The following is a 22,274-nucleotide window of genomic DNA, read 5'->3' as shown; positions in this document are numbered from 1 at the left end:
TCCGTTTGGACTTGGTGCCCTTTGTACTGGAAGGGAGCGTTTGCTTATTAAGTTGCTATTCCAGCCACATGGAACAAAAACGTCCCTAATAAGGAAGACACGTGTATGTGTGTGTAACACTGTGTGCTTTTACATGGCACGCCTCATGCTTGTACTTTGGGGTCGTGATGGGAGTTTGCAGTCTCTCTGTCCCAGAGAGAGATCTTGAATTTAAGAAGCCCACACAACCCGCCTCCCTCCCTGGCGGGCAGAGCGGCGCTTCCAGGGTGACGGGCGGGTCTAGGCCACAGTCTAGTGCGCACGCGTCAGTTCCGGCCGGCGGGGACCAAAGGGATAAAACAAAAACCCTGAAGCTTCCCACACCTATCGCTTCCTTGTTCTGATTAGACTTCCCCAAGCCAAGCAAGTGCGGATTGGTACCTGGGTGAAGGAAGCTTTCAAAGAATTCCCAGCACAGTTGCACACTGTGTGTGCAAATATACTGACGGCCATATCCAAACATGGAGCAATATTTAAATCTGCATCTCGCCCTTCCTGCCAAATGAGCCCAGTAAGCGCACTTTCAGGTGGGCACAGGATCGCAGCGCCAGGAGGATCTATGTTTGATACTTGAAGCAATGGTTTTATACGAGGGTGAAACTGGTTGAAGTCCGCAGGGCTTCCACTGGGAAGCCTGGTGCCTTTCAAAGTTGGCAGCAGGCAAAAATTCAACAGGTGCGGATAATAAACGGAGGTGCGCTGTAAACTTCTGGCTGTGTCACAGAAAGTAAACGCAGAATCTGATTCCATCAGATAAAGACCGTTTCCTACTTTGGGGTGGGTGTACAGAAAACGGCACACACCCGAAAGGTTCTCTAAAAAACCAGGGGCGGCACAGAAACTAAGCAGGTGAAGCCCACCCCATCTCTTCAATTTCTGTCCAAGCCAAGGTGTGAATCCTGTCAGGAATAAAAAAGTCGCCCTTGGAGATTGGGTCGGCTTTCCCCTTTTTTCGAAGCTATGGGCAGAGCGCGCGTGTGCAGCGCTTAACTCTCCTTTTTTACCCCGCACATGGCAGGGCTTCCATCGGCGAACCGGAACTCTCGTCAGAGGAACCTATAAGACCGCAGCCCCTTGGGCGGGGACCGGAGCTTCGGCGCGTGGGTAGGAAGCGGCCGCGGCGGCTGTTGAGGGAGGAAAATGGCGGCTGCCGCCGCCGCCGCGCAGCTTACCGACGAGGAGCTTTTCTCCGAGCTGAGGCGACTCGGCTTCTCGCCGGGGCCCGTCACCGAGAGCACACGGCCCGTCTACCTGAAGAAGCTCAAGAAGCTCCGCGAGGAAGAGCGAGCTGGCGGGGCCCGAGCCGCCGCCGCCGCCGCCAGCAAGACCCGGAACAGTAACAACAATAACCCCGGGGCAGGCGGCGGCGGCGGCGGTTTGGCGTCTCGGCTGGCCAGCGCCGACCTCTCTTCCTCCTCCTCCCTGTCTGGGGCGGCCGGCGGCGGCGTCCGGGCCCGTGGCGGCGGCGGCGGCGGCGGCAAAGTGCTGCTGGGCTTCAGCTCTGACGAGTCGGATGCGGAGGCCGGTCCCCGGGGCCCGGCTGGCGCCGCGGGCAGCCGGCGGGAGCGGGGCTCAGCCTCCCGGCGGGACGCGAGGCCTGCGGCGGCGGCAGCCGTGGGCACTGGCTGCCTCCCCAGCAGCGCGGCGGCGGCGCCTCTTCGGAGGAAGCCCCATGCCTGGTGGGGGGCGACGGCCAGGCGGGCGGCTGGAGCTCGGGAGCAGATTCCGGGCGGCGGAGAGGACGACGACGACGACGGGGAGGACGACGACGAGGAAGCAGCCGCCGCCGCCGAGGACGAGCCCCAGGAGGAGCAGCCGCAGCAGGAGCGCTGCAAGAACCGCGCCGTGAACGGGAGCCGATTCCTCTCCAGCAGGAGAGACAAGTACTCGGACTCGGAGGAGGAAGAGGCGGCGGTTGCGACGGGGGCCAAGCAGCAGGTGCTGAGAGAGGAGGCGCTTGCCCGCCACTACCTGGCCCGAAGGAGCCTTAACAGACCTGCCTCGCCCTTCTCGGGCCAGGCAGGTGCAGCAGGGGGCTTGATGGAGACTGGCCAGGGTGCTGGTGGTGGCCGTGCATTGAATGTTAGGGTGGCTGCTGCTGGCAGGAGCAGTGACAGGGGGAGAAGTCGAGAGGAAGACGAGGAGGAGGAAGAGGAGGAGGTCGACCTGGCGAAAAGGGGCGGGTATCTGGACTCCAGTCCGCCGCTCCTGCCCAGGTACCGTGGCGGCGGTGACGGCTCTGCGAGGAAAGCCCACCAGCAGCTGTTTCTTCCGCCGCTGCTCAGCGGCTTGGACAGTAGTAGCAAAATTACTGATTCCTTGGGCGGCGACAGGAAACCAGCCAACAATCATATCCTCACTGGTGGCTACAATGTGGAACCTAGGATATATACCGCTACCACCAGCCTCTCTCCAGGTGCTACCACTTCCTCGTCCACTAGAATCAATCACTCCAACCACACAGGTTCAAATCATACTTATCCGAAAAACACCTACAAGCAGAAGGTTTCGGAGCCCGAGGAGGATCTTCTGCAGCAGTTCAAGAGAGAAGAAATATCCACCACAGGAGGCTTCAGTGCCCATTACCTGTCTATGTTCCTCTTAACTGCTGCATGCTTGTTCTTTCTGATATTGGGGCTCACGTACCTAAGAATGAGAGGTTCGGGAATAACTGAGGATGTGGGAATTGACAGTAAGTATTGGGAAACGGGGCAGAAGCCCTTTGCTCCACTTAATGACGTAAATAAATGTGTGAAGTATGTCACATAAGGAACCCAGAAGCTTGAGTTGCTGCTTTGTTTTCTGTCAACCCTAACAACTGCTTCTGTAGACTTGTGGATGTTTTTGCTTACGGAGTGGAACGAGAAACAGCTTTTGGGCAAACCACAGAGACCTCTCTGTTCCTTAATTCAATAGCCTTTATGTAGATTTTGTTTCCTCTTAACTTCTTGCCATTAATTTTGTTAGAACGTCTCAAACTTTTAAGGATATGTCCTTAAAGATGGATTGGGGTCATTGGTCAGGAGTTGGTGCACTTGACTATCTTTTTTTTCTTCCCAGAACAGAATAATTACTGCTATGCCTCTTAGATTTAAAAATGGGAATCTTATTCTAAGCTTGTGATTTGTAGCTGTAGTGCTCGTGGGGTGAATCAGATTGTAAATGATGTTTGAAACTCAGCTACTCATCCAACAAATTTTTATTCTGTAGGAAAGCACCCCGCACATGACAAAATTCAGACACAGGAGATGCTTCTGTTTAAAAATGAACGAGTTGTATAGAGTAAATTCATTCTGATGCACATGTTGTATGTTAATTCCTACATGGAAATCTTATGTAGGTATTTATAACATGTGAGTGACACCTGTGTTTAAATTTAATTTAAATTCTAAATTTAAATTTAGGATTTACTCTTAGGATTCTGAAAAAAAATTACTAATTGTCAGTGACTCAAAGTTGGCTTAGTTACAGTGGATTCTGACAGTTGGAAGGAACAGTGGGAGGAAATAGCAGGTGTTTGAGTTCAGCTGAGGGGGGGATAGGGTAGTGGGAGATCTTGAGCAGGAAAAAATAATTAGTTTAAAGTGGTTTTAACAAGATGATTGTCTTGTTTAAGGCGTAAACACCTTGGATTTAATATGCTGTGCAAAAAAAAAGGGGAGCTTAAAGGCCTCCTGAAAATCTGGCATACATACACCTTTTGCTAAGCAAATCAGCACCTTTAAATGATTTCCTGTAACTTGTGGTTCATTGACATAGCCACAAGGCTAGATTTAGAAGATCTTTCCATCTTAATGCTGTCTTTTTCTTGGTTTACTCTTGGCATTTTCATGGTGACCTGGTTTTCATGTCACCCTAAGCGAAACCATAGCTTAGCATAAACACACAGGTCCCAGGAGACAGATTTGTGCCTACCTTACTCCTCCCTAGTCACTCTGCTGCTGTGCTAAGTCAGCGCTTGACTTAGCATGTGGTCCTGGGTTTGTGGTTTAACTGTCTCCATACTAACCATTAGATGTAACCCAAATTTGTCCCATGGTTTGTGGCTCATTGTTTGTTTGGAAGAGCTAAACTGTGAGCCTGGGTTCAGACAACATGCTAAATCAAGCTATGGCTTAGTGTAACACAGCAGCCAGAACCACTGGGGAGGCCATGCTCTTCTCTGGAAACTTGCACACTCACATTTGGACTGTGCCATGGTTTGGTTTGGTTTGGTTTGGTTTGGTGTAGTGTAGTGTAGTGTAGTGTAGTGTGATGTATGATGTATGATGTATGAACCAGGCCAGTGTTGTCCTGCTGGTAAAGATGGAAAAACAGAATATGGTGGTTCCCCCAATGGTAGTTTTCTGATTTATGAAAACCTTTTTACTAGGAAAACATGGATAAAAGACTATTTCATACCTGGAAGCTGCAGTCTTCCTTGGTTTATTAAATCAGGCAAAGTGCTTCTTGCATACATTTGAATCCTTCTAGCTTAGTTGTATGTGTTCATTTTTATTAATCCATAATTGCCTGCCTGAAGTACTGTTTGGACAAAAAAAAACCTTGATGGATTATAAAAACTAGGTAGATAAGTAATATGTTATCAGAATTCTGAAACTGTGCTGCTGTATGATGAAGTTCAAAAGTCAAGAAGTACATGCTACTGTTTTTATCGGCCTGGTTTTTGTGTTGCTTCATATACCACGTAGATAACATGTGAAGCAGCACCCAAGACTTGAAATGCTTGGAAATAGCCCTATAAAGAGAGAGAAATTGGTGCCAAATCAGAATATTTCCCCAGAGTTCTAGTGCCTCAAGCTATATTGCTAGTGGTTTGGTGATATGCTTGGCTTTTGAATCTCAAGCCTCCAGATTGCGTGCACACACATTCACCTGGTGGTTTTGGCAATATTGAGTCATCTTGGCCCTTTCCTTATTAATATGCTATATATATGCTAATTGCAATTTATATTTGCTTCTGAAGTTCTCAGTGGATGTAATCTTACGGTCTCTGAGAGTGTATCATGGGTCATACAATAGATTGCATTGATACTGAAGGCAGAGATCTGGAGAGGGCCATCTCATATGAGCCTCTGTCTTTGCTGCTGGCTTCAGTGCCCTGCTTGAACTAATGTCAGAGCTCCAGCACCTGTAGGGCCAAAAGAGGGACATGTCTGGAGCCTCCCATGAAGCAGCTTGGAGCTGAAGTATTCAAAGCTGCCCCAGTCCCATGGCACTCCAAACCAAGGAGAGGAAGTTTAGACATGTTTCTAAGCATGTCTGATGAAGCAAAATGTCCTTTAAGAGTTGGAATGTGTATAATTCTAGCAAGGCTCAGGTGAGGAGAACAGACAAATGTGTCGTCGCCAATTTCTAAATGTGTGTAATAACTAAGCTTAGGGTTTTTTGGGGTGTGTGAAATTGAATGGTTAGAGGTTTTGTGCAGTAGCTTCTGAACAAGTGGATCTTGAAAACTGAAATTTGTATCAAAACTGCATACTTTTTCAGGTGGGCAAGAATGTTTATTGTGTTTCTGAAACTGAGGTGCACCCAGCAAAGTTGTGGAGGAGCTGTAGCTCCTGGGTGCTGCACATGCTTTTGTATGCAGAATTCCCCAAGTTCAATCCTTGGTATCTCCAGGTGTGACTGGGAAAGGCCATATCTGAAATCCTGGAGAGCTAATGTAAGTAACCAGGGATAGGGCTAAGCTGGATGGAATAGTGGTGAGACCCAGTCAAGGCAGATACTTGCCCTACAGCTCCCACAGTCCCTAACATTGCTGACAGGCACTAATAGGAATTGGAATCCAACAACATCTGGAGGGTCACAGGTAGGCCACCCCTACCTACTCTGCTGCATTTGCCTACAGAGTGTGGAAATATTGTTGTCGGTACGTAAAGTGGACTTACGCTGCGTATAGCAACATGCTCCTCTGTGACATGGGACTAGTGATCTTGGCAGTAGCCCTGTGATTCTAAACAATAGCTACGCTGAGGTACAACATATATGATCCTCCAAGCAACTTTCTGTTGCTTCATTTAAAAGGTTTGTTAAAAGTAAAAGTTTCTGTAAGTGGTTAGAAACCTGACTGCCACTGTAGACTTTCAAAATAGGGCTGGAATGTTCTTGAGCAGGAAGCTATGTGATGTAATCTTATTTTCAGGGACTCGGTACAGGGGGGAAAAATGGCTGCCCCAGGCACAAACTTTTTCTTTTTTAAAGCCAACTACCTTGTACTGTAACTGCAAGTTGACTAACTGCTTCCCTCACTCACCTCAAAGTCAAATATGCTTTGTTCTCCCCAATTATTTTTATTTTATTTCATAAAATTTATGCACTGCTTGATTGTAAAAAACAAACAGACCCTCAAAATGGTTCACAAAAAAGTTAAACCAGTAGGATTATCAATAAGAAGAATTAACAACAATTTAAGACTTTCAAAAGTTAAGATAATAAAGCATATTAAAACTTGCACCAACTTTCTAAGTATCTGGGCAAGCAAATGTTTCCAGCGGGCACTGAAAAGAGTACAGTAAATGCACATGGCATCTGCCGAATATCCATAGGCAGGGAGTTTCAAAGTGTAGGTGCTGACACTATAAAAGATCAAGGTCTTACAAATGCGGAATGGGTATTTTGTGCACCTGTAACAGTGCTGGTTCCACTGTTTGAAGTGGTTGAGTGGGTGTATATTTATTTATTTACAGTGGTACCTCGGATTACATACGCTTCAGGTTACAGACTCCGCTAACCCAGAAATAGTACCTTGGGTTAAGAACTTTGCTTCAGGATGAGAACAGAAATCATGCTCCGGCGGTGTGGCGGCAGCAGGAGGCCCCATTAACTAAAGTGGTGCTTCAGGTTAAGAACAGTTTCAGGTTATGAACGGACCTCCGGAACGAATTAAGTACTTAACCCAAGGTACCACTGTATAGCATTTGTACCCCACTCTTCAGTCAAAAAGGCTCCCAGAGTGGCTGACAAGAAATCAAAACAAGCCATTCCCTACCTGCAGGCTTCCACTCTAATAAAAGGGAAGGCATATCCCTGCAAGCCCCCCTAGTCCCAGGCTGGGAAGAAAAATGGTGGTGGTGGTGGTAGGGATTTCTGTCCAGCTCTACTTAAAAGCTGGGCAGGTTTTTCCACAACCTGGTCAGAGAACAGTTGGCCATACCAATAGTTGGAATTGTGCCTGAAATGAACTGCTAGCTGGTGCACTTAATGGGTGTGTGTGTCAAATGCTCTCTCAAACTGGTTTCAGACCGTAACCTGGTTGTAGCCAGTGTTAGAAACACAGATATATAAGATAAGCACCAAATGGCTCCTTAAGCCAGGGTTACAGTCACCAAACTGGAATGTCTCGTTGCCATTTTGGGGCCAGATGGCTCAAAAGTCGTATTTTTCAATATGACTTTTTGGTTCCTGAAATTCATTCTAATTGTGTAGATAAAATTTTAAAGGATGTGTTGTTAGTGTGTGAAAACAGGCAGGATTTAAGGATTTCCAGGAATGCACCTCCAGATAGTAGAGACATCAGGCGCCATCTTGGCGCTGGACATCTTCACTTGCTTGCAAGTGGCCAATAGCTGGGTGCAAAAAGTGCATGGCGAGTGGCAAATTTCGAATGCTGGTTGCAGCATTTTGCAGCAGCTGAATCTCATATACACAATTACTTCACCTGCTATATTATCCTCACAACATCCTTATGCAGTAGGTTATGCTGAGAAGAACAACCATCTCAGTGAATTTCATGGCTAATTGAGAATTCTAACCTAGGTCTCATTGGTCCTGGTCTGACACTGAAACCATTCCATGACATGCTTAAAATATCTTATGTGTACACCTAAACAGAACGTTGGATAAGTTTTTCTGCTTTCTTCTCAAATGTAAATGCTTGACTTTATGAGCACTATCAGTGTAGTCAGCAAGAACTGTTCTATTTCTTTTGGCAATACTTAAGTCTTCAATTACTGTTTGAGGGTACCAAACAAATTGGGCTGGCTAGAAGGGGGGGGGGTGAGACCTTTTTTGCCAATTCCCCCTCTTCCTGCAGCCCCCTGAGCCTCCTGAAAATCTCCTCTGACAGGTTGGGGAACACTTTGAAGGCAGCATGATGGGGTAGCATTGAGGAACTGGGCATCTGTGAATATTGTCGTCTTGCCCTCTTCCTAGAACAGGAAGTCTCTGCTGAATCTCTGTACCTTCCATAAGCAGAATACAGTAACTGTTTCCATTTGTGGAACAGCCACTCTGTATCCAACTAAAATCTAGTAAGTTGTTGATACCCTGCTCAAATTCTGTGTTTTAGCTGTTTAGGAGCAAGTTTATGCTTTCAGCAGTGACAGGTGACAAGTCAGGTGGACAACTTCCCCACTTGCTTCTAGGTGTAGTAACACTATAATACGCAAAATATTATGAATGGCATGATATTGTGCTAGTCACATTGTAATTACTGGATTCCTTTGTAATATGTATAATGTAAGCTGCAATTAACCTAGTGGTTTTATTTTTTACAACATTTAAGATATTGGTATTGAAATGGTATTAAGTAAATTTCTTTTTTCCCCCTTTAATAGATAAAAATCTTCTCACTGGGATGGTTAATAGAAACGTGAGTATGTTCTTAGTATCTATGTTGAGGGCTTGTCTTTTGAGTTGTATCATGTCCTGATCATTTTGATTAAATAGGTTATTGACAATCTTAAATCTTGGATAATCTTAATGCAAGAGTTTTGTGTCTGCAAGCTAGATCTCCATTTTACTAAGAATTTGTGTCCTAAGAATTGTTGCCGACTCTGAGAAGTCCAGTTTGTAGGCCTCTTGATTATAAGGCTGTGTTTGAATGACTTGTACACAAACCCTACACTGCAGAAAAAAATAGTTGAATTAGGGGAAATCCTGTTTTGCTAGCTTAAGCACATTAGGTTCTGAAAGCATTTACTCTGATGGCCTTATCATTTCCAACCACTCACCTAGAAGTGAGGGCACTCAGTTCCTTGTATTGCTTTGCTTTCAGTATGCAGTAGCCTCACAATTTTTGGCAAGGTAGATCAGTCCCTATATGACAAACTACCATCCAAACGTAACACAGCATTTCATATAACTACACTCTTCTTTGAGCCAGTATTGGAATAGTGGCAGCTGAGAGAGAGAGAGAGAGAGAGAGAGAGAGAGAGACTCATGGGAAAGTAAATTGTTCGTTCCTTTTAATTAGAGCATTGTGCCTCTCCCAGCCCCTGGGTTTCTTTGCTGTTGAGTGATGTTTCTCAGAATTTAGGATGGTATACTTTTAAGTCTGTGGCACTAAAGATTTGAAAGCCCAGGGGGCAAAAACATATTTTTCTCCCAATTTTGAAGAGAACACACACTCCTATGAAACAATTTCTCTTTTGGAATGAGTGAAATTTTATTCATTTGGAATGTCTAGTGTGAAAATTTCTATTAAAGGCATTCTGAAGCTTTAGAAACTGATAATTTCTATCTATAACAATGCAGAAATATACAATGCTTGGATCAAAGATGCATTTCTGCTCCCAGGACATGCTGCCATCTTCATGAAGAACATACATTGCTTTTGTTTCCTACAGCTTTCTTAGTTTGTGCATCTCAGAAGTAGGAAAAAATAAGATAATGTGCTTAGATAGCACAGGATGCAACCATTTGCAACTCTGTAGTATTTAGCATGCTTACCATTTTGTAAACTTATATAGGATTGCTCTATGAATTTTGTAAGTATGTCATATTTAGCATACTCACTGCTTTGCTTGTAGAAAATGAAGCCATGTGTCATATAGCAACATGTTACATACAAAAATGTATCATTTATATTTTTTGTATTTCTATAATTTTGTATTTGTTTTATTGTATTTGTATTTATCTGCTTATTCTTGAGTCACCTTGGAAGCCTTTTTGGCTGAAAGGCGGCATATAAATAGTAACATAGCAACATAACACATTTTATATTAAAGCAGCAAAGTAAGTTTTGTTTGATAAGAATGTATCTATTTGATATATTTTCATTTTTCCCAAAATGGGGGGAAACAATTTTGCTCCCACCGCTTCAAAAATTTTGGGGGAAATTGTACATCTCTGTGTAGTGCTATCTGGGATATATGCTATTTCCATTATTTCAGACTTTATTATAACACTTCTTAACTGGCTTATTAAATTTCTAGGTAAATGAAACAATTCTTATGAACAGCTTATATAAACTACATGATAAGCTGGCACAAATAGCAGGTGAGCATTTAAAGCCAATATTAAACCGTTGGACTTCAAAAGAATGCATGTGTAAAGATTTATAGCAATAAGCAAATTGTGAAGGTGCTTTGTGATTGCAGGAATAAGAATAATTATTTCATTCGTATGGATACAATAATTGTATTGAATCAGTGCTAATATCACAGATATTATGGTAAAAGACCTTGTCTTGACTGTTGAAATATGCTTATAAAACAAGAGAGATTTTAAAACGAGAACTTAAATATTGCATTAATCAGCAGGGTAACTAATTCCCTCAGAAAAAAACATAGAAAAAGCTGTGTTGGCCCATTAGGGGAAAATGTAAAAGGTAAGTACGTTTATTGGGACCAGCTAAAACAATATGAAATAGTGAGCCAACTTTCAAGCTGTCCAGAACTCTTCATCAGGCAGACATTAAAACAAAATTTGTCAGGGCAGGGTGGAGTAAGTGAGGTTCGGGGGAGGCAAGAAAAAGCAGGGAGTGGTGTATTTTCTGAAGTCTGCAGTGCATAGCAATCCTGAGCTGGAATACAGGAGTTCCCCAAGGTCCAAGACAGATTGCAGGTTGCATTCATTACTGTTGGGGCTAAAAAGCAGGAATGGATGTTACCCTTGTTTTTGGAAATATAAAAATGAGCAGTTTTCCAGTTTTGTGTCGGGCTCTAACTGGAACACATAAGTGACTTAGGAGGCAAAGAACAGAAAGAAGTCTTTAGATTAGCAAAACTTTGGATTATTTGCATCAGTCCCCCAAGGTATTCAAATGGTAGAAGATTAGCTATGAGAGACTACTTCAGTTAAATCCATCTTGCATTTGGTTTTGATTTTTCATCAGAAATAAAGTTAGTAAATAAAAGTCAGCATAGTAATATTAAGTTTCTTACCTGTCTTTCACCATGAGGTCCAGGAGAGAGCCTTTACAACAACTTAAAAATACAAGATTGAAAATATTTAAGAGAGTACCTTTGCAATATGTGTGTCAATAGGAACTGTACAGAAAACCTATTTTAAGTCTGAGAAATTTTAGAAGTGTATATACTGTAATTGTTGAAGTACACAATATCATTGAACTTAAAGATTATTAGACTTTATTCCATACCTGAATAGAATTTGACACTTAAGTTAATCTTGAGAATAAGCTCTAGTGAAGAAAAAGGACTCTACTTCTGTGTATACATGTATAAGATTGTACTGTCAACTGTTAGTAGAGTCATCTAGAGATTTATATACTATTTATCTTATAGGATACTTTTCTATCAAAGCAATATCAAAAATAACTTACAACATTTCCCCTCATGTATCCGAAGTTAGTATTAATATATCCAAAGTTTATTTAGTTACATAACTGTGAGAAATACATAAAAATAAATACTTTTCATTGTACTAGGAGATCATGAATGTGGCAACTCTATCAAGAAAGGTCTTTCTCTCCAGGAGGCCGATACATATTTAAAAGTAAGTAAATGCTCATCATTTTAAATATTGGAGTTAACTTGGTATGAATGTTACATTGACTTAGCTTTGTGTTCAGTTATTCCTCTTAAAACATATTTTTGTCAGCAAAACAGAAGTTTCAGTGGTAGGTTTCTTAGCATGTGTGATTTAATAGCAAAAAAATATTGAGTGGGAAAATGTAGGTTTTTGGTTTTTTAAAAAAACAGGATTCTGTTCTTGTTGGTCAAATTACTCATTATAACCTATATATTTAAAATACATTTAGCTGTCCTTACCTGCTCCACTATTGATCAGAAAGCTCTCTAAGAATAGGAGAAATCCTCACTTGGAGGATTGTAGGAGACCATAAGCATCAAATTGAAATGTTTACATGCTATGGTGTGTTTTCAGTTGAGAGCCATGGAGCCAAACCTTGAGTGTTTTGGTCTTTAGAATAGAGGGATCAAGGCCCAAGCACAATGGTTTCTCTTCATTACCTAACGAGGGTTTACATACATTTTTCAGCAGACTGTTTCTCTGCTTTGGGGTGAAGTACTGTGGTTCAGCTGACACCTCTAAATTTTTACTTAGTCTTGTATGCCACCAGGGAAGGAAGTGCACTCTACTCAGTTGCCGCTCAAAAAACTTGAGCACCATACCCTGCTGTTCTGGGGAGAGAATTCTGAAAGTATGACACTTGAATACAAGGTTCTACAGGCTACCGGAGAGTAGTCATGAGCAAAGAGTAGCATGGAGCTCACAGATTTTAAATTTGGAGTAGGTATGTTGTGGGGAAGATTCTTCTGTCTTATTTCTTCTTATACTGCTTGTTCCTTTTGCTCATCTGTGTGTACCTGTGTCATGAAGGAAGTCCTTTGGGAGTTGCCAATCTTCTACAAAGGAGAATTTTTTTGCAGTTGAGAAGCATGATAGTTTGACTTTCTCTAGCTCTGGACAATATGAAGGCTTTGGGCTTAATCTGATCCACATGAACATGGCAATATTGCTAGTAGAAACATAAGTGTTGAATTTTGTTGCTCATACATAAGTATGTGAATGTCATTTTCTGCAATTTGTCATATAAATATTTTAGCTGTTGTATTCAATAGCCCGGGAGGAATGTTGATGTGGTAGAGAGAGACTGACAACCATAGATACTCCCCCCCTCCAGTTAATTAACTTCATAAAAACTGGTTCTGCCAGATTTTTTTGTCCAAATTCCTGCATAGCTACTTATTAACTAAATTCTTCTACTCTGAGTACAGGGATTTGCATTGTTGATTATCAGCTTATTTCAATAGCATAGCAACATCTCAGTCCTGTGTTGCCTTATTAGACATTTACTAGCAACAAGAATAGTTCTAAGTTAAATTCTCTTTGGCCCTACAGTGGTGATACAATACATTTTTCCATTGAAATATGCACTGTATCACTGTTGGTTGGTGTATAATATGCAGTCTGGGGCTATTTTAAGACCTGTGTGTTTTGAGGAAATTCAGAAATAAGGAAGCTAAGACCAGGGAGCTTGTGCCACCAACTCCGAAGATACCGTCAGTTGGCCTGGGAGGTCTCTGTTGCTCTATATTTTATACCGTTCATGTGTTTTAAAGTTGTAAACTGCATTGGGTTCTTGGGCAGAAAAGCAGCATAAATGCAGTTAATTAAACAATAAATATATGACTTTAAAAAGCCTTACATTATATATATAGTCTCACTTTTCATAGGAAAGGGGCAATATTGATTTGCATTCATGGAACGGGAAGTAAGCAATTAAACTAGCAATTAAAGTATAGAGCAGGGTGCATTTTTTTTTTTTTTACAAAAGTAGTAGAACTAATTTCCATTGAACAATTCAAACACAGAGTATGGCATTTGTGTGTTCTAACATGCTTGAAAATGGATTTAATACTTCGAAGATTAAAAATGGGTAAATGCATTGTCATTCTAATGCACTGTAATACTTTCAGTAGTTTGTACATGTAGACTTGCAAGCAGCACATCCCAGTGCAAATGACCTGATTGTGTTGAGAACTGGGGCAATTTTCCTGTTTCTCTCCCCAAGTAGTAGCAGATTGGAAGAGCATTGGTTGCAACCAGGCATAAATAAGTATTCAAAGGTGCAAAGGAATGGTTTTTTTAAACAGTATTTTGCATCCACCGGAAAAATAATTATAGCAAAAAAATCAAACTTCACAGAAATTAGCAGAGCACTAGTATTACTTTTAAAATGCATATATTTGTAAAAGATATCTAGAGGCTAACCTGTTACCAGTCTAGACATTTTATAGCTTTGTATCCTCGCACTACAATGTAAAATAATCTGTTTACTGCATTTTATTCTGCTATTAGTTTTTCTGTTCCTGTGAAATACGCATGGCTGCTGCTATTTGTGACTACCGTGTTGATTCATTGATGTAGTTGATTTGGTAAAAAAGCCAGGAAATATGTTGCATTTTATTGCACAGCCATTAGCATTTAAATATTACTCAATGCTGAACACAGAATGGCTTTTGATCCTATCAGTATGGCAAGGGAATGGAAGGGGCGGGGAGGAAGCACATTTAGAGTCAAAGTCTGGTCGCTTAACAAATGTCAAAAATTTGTTCAAAAGTGAAGAGGCCAAGACAAGTGAGGGCATGGCTGCATCTCCAGCTGCATCAGACAGCGGCCTGGTAAAGTTGTCATAGTGTTTTGAATGCTATTGCAGGGGTTTGAAAGGGTGGTGCAAGCAAATACTTCGTTTAATTTTCCTGCATTTGATGGACAAGTTCCAACTATAAACCACAGAATTTAATATTGATAAACCAAGCTGAATAAAATGTGGTTGGCTTTGCATGTTCCAGATGTTGAGGAAGGAATTGATGGTTGAGGAAGAATTTATATATAAAAATGTGGTGGTGGTGTTCCTTTTTAATATATTAAAATGCTTTGGATGATATTGTCACATTTTTGTAGCATTTATTTTGGAATTTCTCTTGCAACAACTGCCATTGAACCCTTTGCTTTGTTTTCTTTTTCTCTTTAGAGTTTAGGTCCAGAATACGAAGGTGTATCTAATGAATCCCTGCAATGGATTCTAAATAGTGGAGAAGATGTTGGCATAAAGTAAGTCATTTTATTTTGCAGTCTGCTTTCACACAGAAGCTCAGTTCAGGCAACCTTTTAAATAATGGTTTAAAGGGACGCGGGTGGCGCTGTGGGTTAAACCACAGAGCCTAGGACTTGCCGATCAGAAGGTCGGCGGTTCGAATCCCCGCAACGGGGTGAGCTCCCGTTGCTCAGTCCCTGCTCCTGCCAACTTAGCAGTTCGAAAGCACGTCAAAGTGCAAGTAGATAAATATGTACTGCTCCGGCGGGAAGGTAAACGGCATTTCCGTGCGCTGCTCTGGTTTGCCAGAAGCGGCTTAGTCATGCTGGCCACATGACCCTGTCTGTGGACAAACACCGGCTCCCTCGGCCTATAGAGTGAGATGAGTGCACAACCCCAGAGTCGGTCACGACTGGACCTAATGGTCAGGGGTCCCTTTACCTTTATTATGAACAAACGCAGGATCCATATTGCTCCCTGCCTCCCCTCAAAAATTGGTGCACTTGCCCTCCAAAGCAGAATAATGTGAGGTTTCTGATTGGCTGAGGGCGGGGATGAATGATAAGCATAGGTTGCTGATTTGGTTGTTGCAACAATGTATACTTAGTATAAAACAAGAAATGGAGGGGAAACCACAGAAGAAAGGAGGCATGTGTGCATTTGTGACTCATTCATGTCTAAGCCATAGCTGTCATAATATCTCTTTTCAAATAGGTTTGTTGACAACAGCTCTGATGAGGATTCCATAACCAATACAACTAATGTAAAATACCTGGTATCAACTAGGCCACAGATGTCTTTTACGTGTCGTTTTCGCCGTGCATTTATTACTGTAACATGTAAATCGTTAATTCTGCTTTTGGGTGAGTTTTTCCCCCTGTCAGTTTATTTTAATACTTGTATATCTCTAGGGAAACTGTGAGAATGATGTTACCAGACAAGTGCTTAAGATTTTGTAATCTACTTCATGGTAGATTAGTCTATGGGAAAGAGGAAAAAATAGGCAACCACTTTCTAAAAAAATTGTGTAGGCAGGACATGTTGGCAACATCAAAATTCTGTAGTGCAAGAAACAGTCTTTATCTTCTCTTCACTTACAATGAGATCTTAGCAAAGTCTGTCCCTTTCTCAAGAAAGAAGCACTAAAAACTCTGCAGGCATTTTCACCTTCTATAAAAAAATGTTACTGCTCCTATAGTTCAGTAAAAATTATTCATCAACATTTGGTATAAAGCAGAGGTGGGAAACCTCCAGACATTGCTGGATTGCAGCTTCCATTGTCCCTGGTAATTGACAGTACTGAGGATGATGGCAGTTCTAGTCCAACAACATCTGGAAGGCGACAGGTTACCTGCCCCGGGTAAAAATATTCTTCATAAAAGATACTAAGGAGTAGATGGAAGTAGTAGATGAATGATGTTCCTCCTTAAATACCTTAAAAATGTTAGTTTTGTGTAAAATATGTCTACTGCATAATGACAGCCAGTGATTTTTTTTATAAAATTTGGATTATTCAGCTAAGAAAATCTTTCTATTTGGCACAGGTATAGGAATGGCTTGGGGAGTCTTAAGGTATATGAAATACCGATGGTCTAAGGAAGAGGAAGAGACCAGACAGATGTATGATATGGTTGTAAAAATTATAGGTAAGTTTCAGCTAAATTTGGCAGTGGCTGGACTCAAACACAATACTAAACTTTGGGTGTGGGTGTGTGAATGAATGAATGTGAGCCGCAGACTCCCTCTCATTCTCCTTTCTCCAGTTCAGCTGCAAGCAGATGAGAAACTCTTACGTTCATTTTCGGTAAACTGCAGTTAAATTTTACTTCTGAACCCTAAGCAGTGGTTAGCTTAACTACGGTGTGGGGAATAGAATAATAGAATCATCGAATTTGTAGAGTTGGAAGGGACCGTGAAAGTCATCCAGTCTAACCCCCTGTAATGCAGGAATTTCAACACCCAGTTCCCTGAAGCAGGCCAACTCCATTAAAAAGCAGGGTTGAAGTTAGCTTTTTCATTATACCATAGTTAAGACTAACTACCATTTGCCTGGGTTCAGAAATCCTGGTAAAATGTTGTTAGTTAAAAATAGAAGTGAAAGCTTCTGATTTTCTCTTTGAGATGGAGTAGAGGGAAGCAAGGAGCTGATGAAGTGTAGGCTTGTGTTCATAATGCTAATCCATAGTCTAGCATTACATGTGAATGAAGTCAGCGTCTCGCCAGATGACCCTGTCAAGGGAATCTGCGTCATTTTCAGTTTTGTGTATTGTATTGAGAAATTAAATGATGTTCAAGGATGGAAAATGGAGAATATTTCATGCTGGAAGATCTTTGAATAGCTTATTATGCTGTCTTCTGATCTATATCTTAAATGTAAGAGGGGCAGTATCTTGAAACATTTTTTCTTTAAATACTATGATTTGTAAATGTGATTGATTCCAGTTCAGATTTTACAGTATTGTTAACTTGGTGCAATTATTTCAGATGTTTTAAGAAGCCACAATGAAGCATGCCAGGAAAACAAAGACTTGCAGCCATATATGCCGATTCCACATGTACGAGATTCCTTGATTCCACCTCAAAACAGGCATGTACAAGTTACATTATAGTCAGTTTATACTGATGCATGTTCTGTTTTGCCTTCAGTGGGAGAATTACAGTACTTAGCACACTGATAAGTAACTTTGCTTTCGTAACTTTTGAAAACTTTTTTTGGGTTTGTTTTTAAATATAGGAAAAAAATGAAAAAAGTATGGAACAGATCTGTTGATTTCCTTGCTGCTAATGAATCTAGAGTTCGCACAGAAACACGAAGAATAGGTGGTGCTGACTTCCTGGTTTGGAGATGGATACAGCCATCTGCACCATGTGATAAAATATTAGTTATACCATCTAAAGTATGGCAAGGGCAAGGTATGTAACTGTTTGTTTATACATCCCTTCAGTCTGTATTTACTCTAGCTGAGGTCTGTTACCATTTTAAACTAAGTTTAATACAACTTAATTGTAGTCAGAAAATTGTGCTTTAAACAGAATTTCTTTATCATTGCTTCTTGCAACATCTATAGCTATGTAAGTTCTTTCTAATACAAGCGTCTTGTGCAGTTATAAAAAGTGAACTCTTATCCCTCAGGGCTGTTCCTTGGCTTTTGAAATCTTCTTGTTTCAGTGTGCTCTAAAAGTTAGTTTATCAGATTCCTACCAGGAAAGCTAGTAGTTGACCCCACACATAATGCACACACATGTATGCTTTTATAACTTGTGTAATCTACAGGAAACTGATTAATATTTGAAATAAGTGGACTAGAATCAAATCCTATTTGCTGATTGAACTTTTTTCCCTTGGCAGCGTTCCATTTAGATAGAAGAAATTCACCACCAAATAGTTTGACACCATGCCTAAAAATTCGCAATATGTTTGATCCTGTCATGTAAGTACTTTTTTAAATTCACTGCGAATAGAAAACATTGAGTTTATGTTTTGTCTTGACAGTACAGATGCAGAAGGAATACAAATTCATTATTACTGTCTTAGCTGGTATAATGACACTGGGCAGCTGGAGAGGGAGACATAAGAACAAATTGCCTGAATACAGTTTTCATTTTTAACTTCATGTGATGACCCAAGCAACCAGGGCTTTCTCTTTGTTGAAAACCAGCCTTTTACTCTGACTCTTCCACTATTCATAACCTTATATTTTTAATGCATATTCATTTCAGAGAAGTTCTGTTCCAAGGAAGTCAGTACTTGTAGACCTATAGGCCATATTTGCATGGATTGCTAAACCAGGGGTGGGGAATATTTTGATCCTTGTTTGACACTAATTCCCATAATCCCTAACCACTTACGTGGTGCTTGCTAGCGTTCATGGGAATGGGACTCCAATAACATTTAAATGTCCACAGGTTAACCATCTCGATCTAGAGAAAATGTTTATTACTGTGTTTCCTAATAAGTTTGTATCGTTATTTTTTTCCACAAAAAACAAAATACTAATAATGATGTGCAAGTTTTGTTTTATGTGTGTGTATTTTAGGGAAATAGGTGACCATTGGCATTTGGCAATTCAAGAAGCGATCTTGGAAAAATGCAGTGATAATGAGGGAATTGTCCACATAGCAGTAGACAAAAATTCACGTGAGGTAAAAAAAATGATTTAAAGTCGATAGTATACTCAGTTTCGCTATTTGATACAAATCAAAGCTTTATTTCTCTCCTCAGGGTTGTGTATATGTCAAATGTTTATCTCCAGAATATGCTGGAAAGGCTTTTAAAGCATTACATGGATCTTGGTTTGATGGTAAGTTGTTCTGATTTACAATTAATTTAGCACGTTGGTAGTTGGCTATACATCAGTCTCAACAGCAAGAGTGACTAGCTTCTAGATAAAGTATTGCATGTCAAAGTATTCATCTCAGTTATATGCGCAAATCAGTGTGTAGAATAATGCTTTAAAAATTCAAAATCTTAACATTCTGAACTTTCTTTACTATAGGGAAACTGGTAACTGTAAAATATTTACGGCTAGATCGATATCATCATCGTTTTCCCCAGGCTATTACTTGCAATGCTCCATTGAAGCCATCAAATACACGCATGAACTCAATGTCACATCTTCGTCTCCGAACAGGCACAACTAACTCTCAGGGAAACTCCTGAGACATCTTACTGCTACCAGAACTGTTGACTTGCAGCAGGAAAAATTCCTGTCTGGTCCCGTCTTCCACTTTTAGTACTTTTTGTATGTAACATTTTCATTAATCAAAGTTCCAGAGGTCTCATTTTTCAGGATTTCTGAGCAATGAGGCAGTAATACTGAACAATTGCTCTATGAAGTGTTTTGGAGCTCAAGCAAACAAACGCATTAAGTTTTGCATGACAGATGTTGAATTTATTAAACATTCTCAGATGTGGCTGTATTTTTGCACCAACAAGTGTTTGATAACAGTCTAAAAGCATGGAGATGTACTGTATTTCCATAGTTCCTGTGAAATAATCTTGTGGGTATTTTGTAACACAACCACCTACAGTTTCTGATGGCAAGTAAGTAGAAGTGTTAGTTTCTGTCTGGTTTTTGGCTTCTGTTGCTGTAAAAGCTTCATCTGTGTCAGCCTAAGGATGAGAAAGGAATTATGTCTTGGTAATTGCTGAGAGAAAACAAACTGAATACAGGTTTACTGGTTTTGTATATACATGTAGATGCTGGTGGCGGAGGCAGCAAAAGTAATCTTGTTTTGTGAGGATGTCTGCATTAAAGCAGTGAATAAGCTTCCTATTTTATTCATAACCTAATGTTTTCTATGTTTTGGCTGTACCATTACATAAAGGCCAAACACCTTGAAGTATTAGATACAAGTTAAATATCTTTTATAGGTTTTATATTAAAATATATGGTTATGATTTTTGTGTGAATGGTCTGATATTGTAACTGTGATAATGGATTCAAAATTATGTGAGCAATAAAGACGCAATTGGCAGGTACTCAAACACTTTGTGAAAAGCCGTTATTTATTACAAGGAGAAGCTCTGACAAATTGACCACTGGGGAATATACTTTCCTATATGGTTTTGCTACCTAGGCATGTGTGAAATTAAACAGATGCACATATTTTTGGAAACAAAAATCTTGATTGTTAGAGCTTAGAAGTGCAGAACACTTACAGCAAGAATTTATGTTCAATATTAAATGTGTGCATTGTTTACACCTAAAACTACAAAAATGTTGACCTTGACCTTTAGTTGAAAATATCAAATAATTGGATTCAGTAATTCCTGTTGAAGCAGCATAATTTGTCAATCCACCTGGATATTGCATAAGTGAAGAGATGGGAAACCAGCCAGTTTAAAATACATTTATTAAAGCCCAGTTTCTATTGTAGATATGGATCTGCAGCATGAACTTGCACAAATGCACGTTTTCTTATGGTTAAGTGAACATGATGCACACTTCTGTAACAGAAAATCCTATTGTGCCTTACCTTTGTGCTTTTTTGTGGGCAACTTGTTTAATAATGATGGACGGTTTCTTATCTTTGAAAAAAACTTGGTCTATGTCCTGGATGCTAATGAACAAGTATATGTAATATAATCAGCCATGCAAAATTCTACTCACCAAGAACAAGTACATATTTTTGACCAGCGAGTAGATTTTTGTCAAGTCTGGTAAATTTTTCATGAGATTTACTATATACATATACAAATATGTACAATATATATGTATATGTATTATATGTATATAATCAGATTTTGCTGTATTTGTGCATCATAGTGATTTATTGAGCTGAGTAACCATCTTGTGACCTGTTGCAAGTGTGAATGTAAAATTTAGTTGTGGCAGTTTAAAAGGTTGCCTTTTGATGCAGTCGCATCGTTCTTGCTTCTAAACTATTTGTAAACACACTGTACATTTATTATAGTAATCTGTACTATTATGCAGCTTATTTTACCTTTAAAATGTTGACCAATATTCCTCCCTGCAAGACAGATGGGAATGTGTATAATACCTTGGACATTTGAGAAAAATCAGATGTTTGTAATTTGTAATTTGTCCTGTAAAAACACAAAAGCAAAACTAAACTAATTAAAGATTTATTAGGGCTTTTTACACATGTGTCAGTTTTTGTGACATTCTGGGGCTTATGACAGCTCTTGTATACTTCTTTTTTGGGGGTGGAAGAAGGCATGGAAGAGGGTTCAATATAGACTGCAGCACAAAGAGCCACACTATACCACATTCCACATAAACAGTGTTTTTCATGCTGTCAGTTTCTGCTAAAAGTACTGAAAAATGGAGAGCCTTAGTTTGACACCAACTCCAAGTTAGATACCATTGGTACATTATGTGGCTTGCCATCAGAATTCCACAAATGTGTGTGCTTATAGAAGGTGGTGAGATAACTACAGTGGTGCCCCGCAAGACGAAATTAATTCGTTCCGCAATTTTTGTCGTCTAGCGAATTTTTCGTCTTGCGAATCACGAAATCCCATAGGAATGCATTGAAAATCAATTAATGCGTTCCTATGGTCAAAAAAAGTCGAAACAAAGCCAAATTTGGTACAACAACAGTTTATTAACTGCTCTTTAAAGTCACACATACTGTAAAGAGCAGTTCAAAAATTGAAGGGAAAATAAATTAACTTTATAAACAAAACATGTCTTTGTTTTTAGACAAAGGAAACAAAGCCGCGAGACGTTTTCGTCTTGCGAAGCAAGCCCATAGGGAAATTTTGTCTTGCGAGGCAAATCGAAAACGGAAAAACCTTTCGTCTAGCGAGTTTTTTTGTCTTGCGAGGCATTCGTCTTGCAAGGTACCACTGTACTATATACAAAAATGCAATCGCAAGAGAACCTGTTTGGTTCCAGCCATTCATTTAAACCTATGTATAGTGAGTGGAAAAGACAACTTTAGAAGATGCTCAACTCCTTGTTTACAAGAAGCAAAATGGAGAAAGTATAGGAACACCACAAAAGGCATTCGTTATTTTAAA

The 22,274-nt window shown here is 40.4% G+C and overlaps 1 protein-coding gene across 1 annotated transcript; it reads left to right on the top strand.

Moving 5' to 3' along the window:
- The first annotated feature begins 1,104 nt into the window (after positions 1–1,104).
- LEMD3 (LEM domain containing 3) lies at positions 1,105–21,390 on the top strand. The gene is made up of 13 exons (XM_081211522.1): positions 1,105–2,731; positions 8,598–8,632; positions 10,197–10,260; positions 11,651–11,718; positions 14,723–14,802; positions 15,500–15,648; positions 16,330–16,431; positions 17,270–17,372; positions 17,520–17,698; positions 18,135–18,216; positions 18,823–18,928; positions 19,008–19,086; positions 19,282–21,390. The coding sequence occupies exons 1-13, from the start codon at positions 1,180–1,182 to the stop codon at positions 19,443–19,445; spliced, it is 2,763 nt and encodes a 920-aa protein (XP_081067648.1). The 5' UTR covers positions 1,105–1,179; the 3' UTR covers positions 19,446–21,390.
- The last annotated feature ends 884 nt before the right edge of the window (positions 21,391–22,274 follow it).

The sequence above is a fragment of the Podarcis bocagei genome (assembly GCF_964188305.1).
Source record: "Podarcis bocagei genome assembly, chromosome: 10".
Taxonomy (NCBI): Eukaryota; Metazoa; Chordata; class Lepidosauria; order Squamata; family Lacertidae; genus Podarcis; species Podarcis bocagei.
The sequence above is the reverse complement of the archived record's forward strand: the minus strand, read 5'-3'. Positions and strand labels throughout refer to the sequence as shown.

Coding starts and splice junctions, on each gene's coding strand:
- LEMD3 (XM_081211522.1), top strand. CDS start 1,180: ATGGCGGCTGCCGCCGCCGCCGCGCAGCTTACCGACGAGGAGCTTTTC. Junction 14,803..15,499: donor GGAGAAGATGTTGGCATAAA/GTAAGTCATTTT, acceptor CTTTTCAAATAG/GTTTGTTGACAACAGCTCTG. Junction 18,929..19,007: donor TAGACAAAAATTCACGTGAG/GTAAAAAAAATG, acceptor TTCTCTCCTCAG/GGTTGTGTATATGTCAAATG.